This window comes from Penaeus japonicus, unplaced genomic scaffold, assembly GCF_977035675.1.
Source record: "Penaeus japonicus unplaced genomic scaffold, GWHDUDI00000001_assembly GWHDUDI00000027, whole genome shotgun sequence".
NCBI classification, from domain to species: Eukaryota; Metazoa; Arthropoda; class Malacostraca; order Decapoda; family Penaeidae; genus Penaeus; species Penaeus japonicus.
The window spans coordinates 19,352,592-19,355,091 of NW_028234429.1; the positions used below are offsets into that span (position 1 = coordinate 19,352,592).

Sequence of the window (2,500 nt, forward strand, 5' to 3'; positions counted from 1 at the left end):
GTGATCCTCTGCTCGTTGTAATGAGAAACAGCAAACAACCAAAACAAGAAGAAAAACGATGAGGAGATTCTAATAAAAATGGTAACACTGACGGAACTTTTTTTCTCCGTCTGTCTGTCTGTCTCTGTCTGTCTGACTCTGTCTGCCTGTCTGCCTGTCTGCCTGTCTGTCTGTCTGCCTGTCTGTCTGTCTGTCTGTCTATTTGTCTGTCTGTCTGTCTCTCTTTTGAAAAAAAATATCCATTTCTTCCTCTTTTTTCCATTTTGGTGGTGGTGGAGGTCGTGGTGGAGGAGGAGGAAGAGGAAGAAGAAGAGGAGGAGGAAGAAGGAAGAAGGAGGAGGAGAAGAAGAAGAAGAAGAAGAAGAAGAAGAAGAGGAAGAGGAAGAAGAAGAAGAGGAAGAAGAAGAGGAGGAGGAAGAGGAAGAAGAAGAGGAGGAGGAAGAGTAGGAAGAGGGAGAAGTGAAAGAACGAAAAGAAAGAGAGGGAGGAAAAGAAAGAGGAAAAAAAAGAAACAAGAAAAAAAACGTAGAAGCAGAGGAGAGCGAAAGAAAATTATAATAAACAAGAATAACAAGAAGAATAAGAAGAGAAACACCACAGCCAGCGACCAACCTCTCAATCCTCAGACTCTGTGCGTGTGCGTGTGTGTGTAGGCGTGTGTGTGTAGGCGTGTGTGCGTGTGTGTAGGCGTGTGTGTAGGCGTGTGTGTGTAGGCGTGTGTGTGTAGGCGTGTGTGTGTAGGCGTGTGTGTGTAGGCGTGTGTGTGTAGGCGTGTGTGCGTGTGTGTAGGCGTGTGTGTAGGCGTGTATGAGTGTGTGTGCGTGCGCGCGCATATCCGTGTGCAAACGCATGTGAATGTACGAGTGCGTGTGCGTGTACGTGTGTGCATATGCATAGACGAGACTCAACACCAGCAAAAAACACCAACAAACAACAACTCACTTGGATAAGCTGATTATGCTTCGCTTTTGCTGCTTGCTGCTCTGGCTCTGCTCTGCTTGCTGGCGTCGGCCTGCAGGTGAGTGCGGAAGCGAAGGAGGGAGGAAGGGGAGAGAGGGTATGAGAGTTAGAGGCATCGAGGAGGAGAGAGAGAGGGGGAGTGAGGGAGAGAGGGAATAAGAGGCAGAGAGAGAGAGAGAGAGAGAGAGAGAGAGAGAGAGAGGAGAGAGAGAGGAGAGGAGAGGAGAGGAGAGGAGAGGAGAGGAAATGAGAAGAGAGAGAGAGAGTAGAGAGAAGATGAGAGAGAGGGAGAGGGAGAGAGAGAGAGAGAGAGAGAGAGAGAGAGAGAGAGAGAGAGAGAGAGAGAGAGAGAGAGAGATGGAGGGGGGGGAGAGAGAGAGAGAGAGATGGGAGAGAGTGAGAGAGGGAGAGAGAGAGAGGAGGGAGGAGAGAGAGAAGAGAGAGGGAGGGAAGAGAGAGGGGAGAAGAGAGAGGGAGAGAGAGACAGAGAAGAGGAAGAGGGGAGAGGAGAGAGAGAGGGAGAGAGAGAGAGGAGAGTGAGAGAGGAAAGGGAGAGAGAGAGGAAGAGAGAGAGCGAGAGAGAATGAGATGAGAGAGGGAGAGAGAGGAGAGGAAGGAGAGAGAGATGAGAGAGAGAGAGAGGAGAGAGAGAGAGAGAGAGAGAGAGGAGAGAGAGGAGAGAGGAGGAGAGAGGAGAGAGAGAGAGAGAGGAGGGGAGGAGAGAGAGAGAGGAGAGGAGAGGAGAGGAAGAGGAGAGAGAGGAGGAGAGAGATGAGAGAGAGGAGAGAGAGGTGAAGAAGAAGGAGAGTTGAGAGGGAGAGAGCAGGAAGAGGGAGAAGGGGGAGGAGAGGATGAGTAAGAGAGAAGGGAGAGAGAGAATGAGGAGAGGAGAGAAAGGAGAGAAGGAGCGAGAGTTGAGTTGAGAGAGAAGGAGTGGGGGAGGAGAGAGAGGAAGTAGACGAGAGGAAGAGGAGGAGAGGAAAGGGAGAGGAGGAGAGAGGATAGAGGAGAAGAGAGAGACGAGAGCTTGAGAAGAGTGAGACCAGGGAGAGGAGAGCGGCGGTGAGAGAGGAGAGAGGAGGAGAGAGGAGAGGAATGAGAGGAGAGGAGACGGAGTGAGAGAGAGAGGGAGGTGAGAGATGGAGGAGGAAGTGAGAGAGACGAGAGAGAGAGAAGAGCGAGAGAGACTGATGAGAAAAGAGGAGGAGCGAGAGAGAGAGAGGAGGAAGAGAGAGCGGTGAATGAGAGAGATGGGAGAGAGAAGGAAGAGAGATGGAGAAGAGACAGATGAAGAGAGAGTGAGAGAGAGCGAAGGAGAGAGTAGAGAAGAGAGTGACGAGGGAAGGACGGGGGAGAGAGGAGAGAGGTGAGAGGGGAGGAGATGAGAGAGAGGGGAGAAGAGAGGAAGGAGAGTGTGAGAGGAGAGGGACGGGAGAGGAGGAGAAGAGGGAGTGTAGAGAAAGAGGGGAGGGAGTGTGGGTGGAGAGGGGGAGATGAGGAGAGGAGGAGTGAGGGGGAGATGAGGAGAGATTGGGAGAGA

General features: G+C 51.7%; 1 protein-coding gene across 1 annotated transcript in view; it reads right to left on the reverse strand.

Moving 5' to 3' along the window:
- The window catches only part of LOC122256911 (insulin-like growth factor 1 receptor), an 88,468-nt gene that overhangs the window by 16,651 nt on the left and 69,317 nt on the right, over window positions 1-2,500 (reverse strand). Inside the window, exon 21 of the mRNA XM_086553028.1 lies at window positions 943-1,012. Coding sequence (XP_086409154.1) covers window positions 943-1,012 — 70 coding nt within the window. The remainder of the gene's footprint in view (window positions 1-942; window positions 1,013-2,500) is intronic.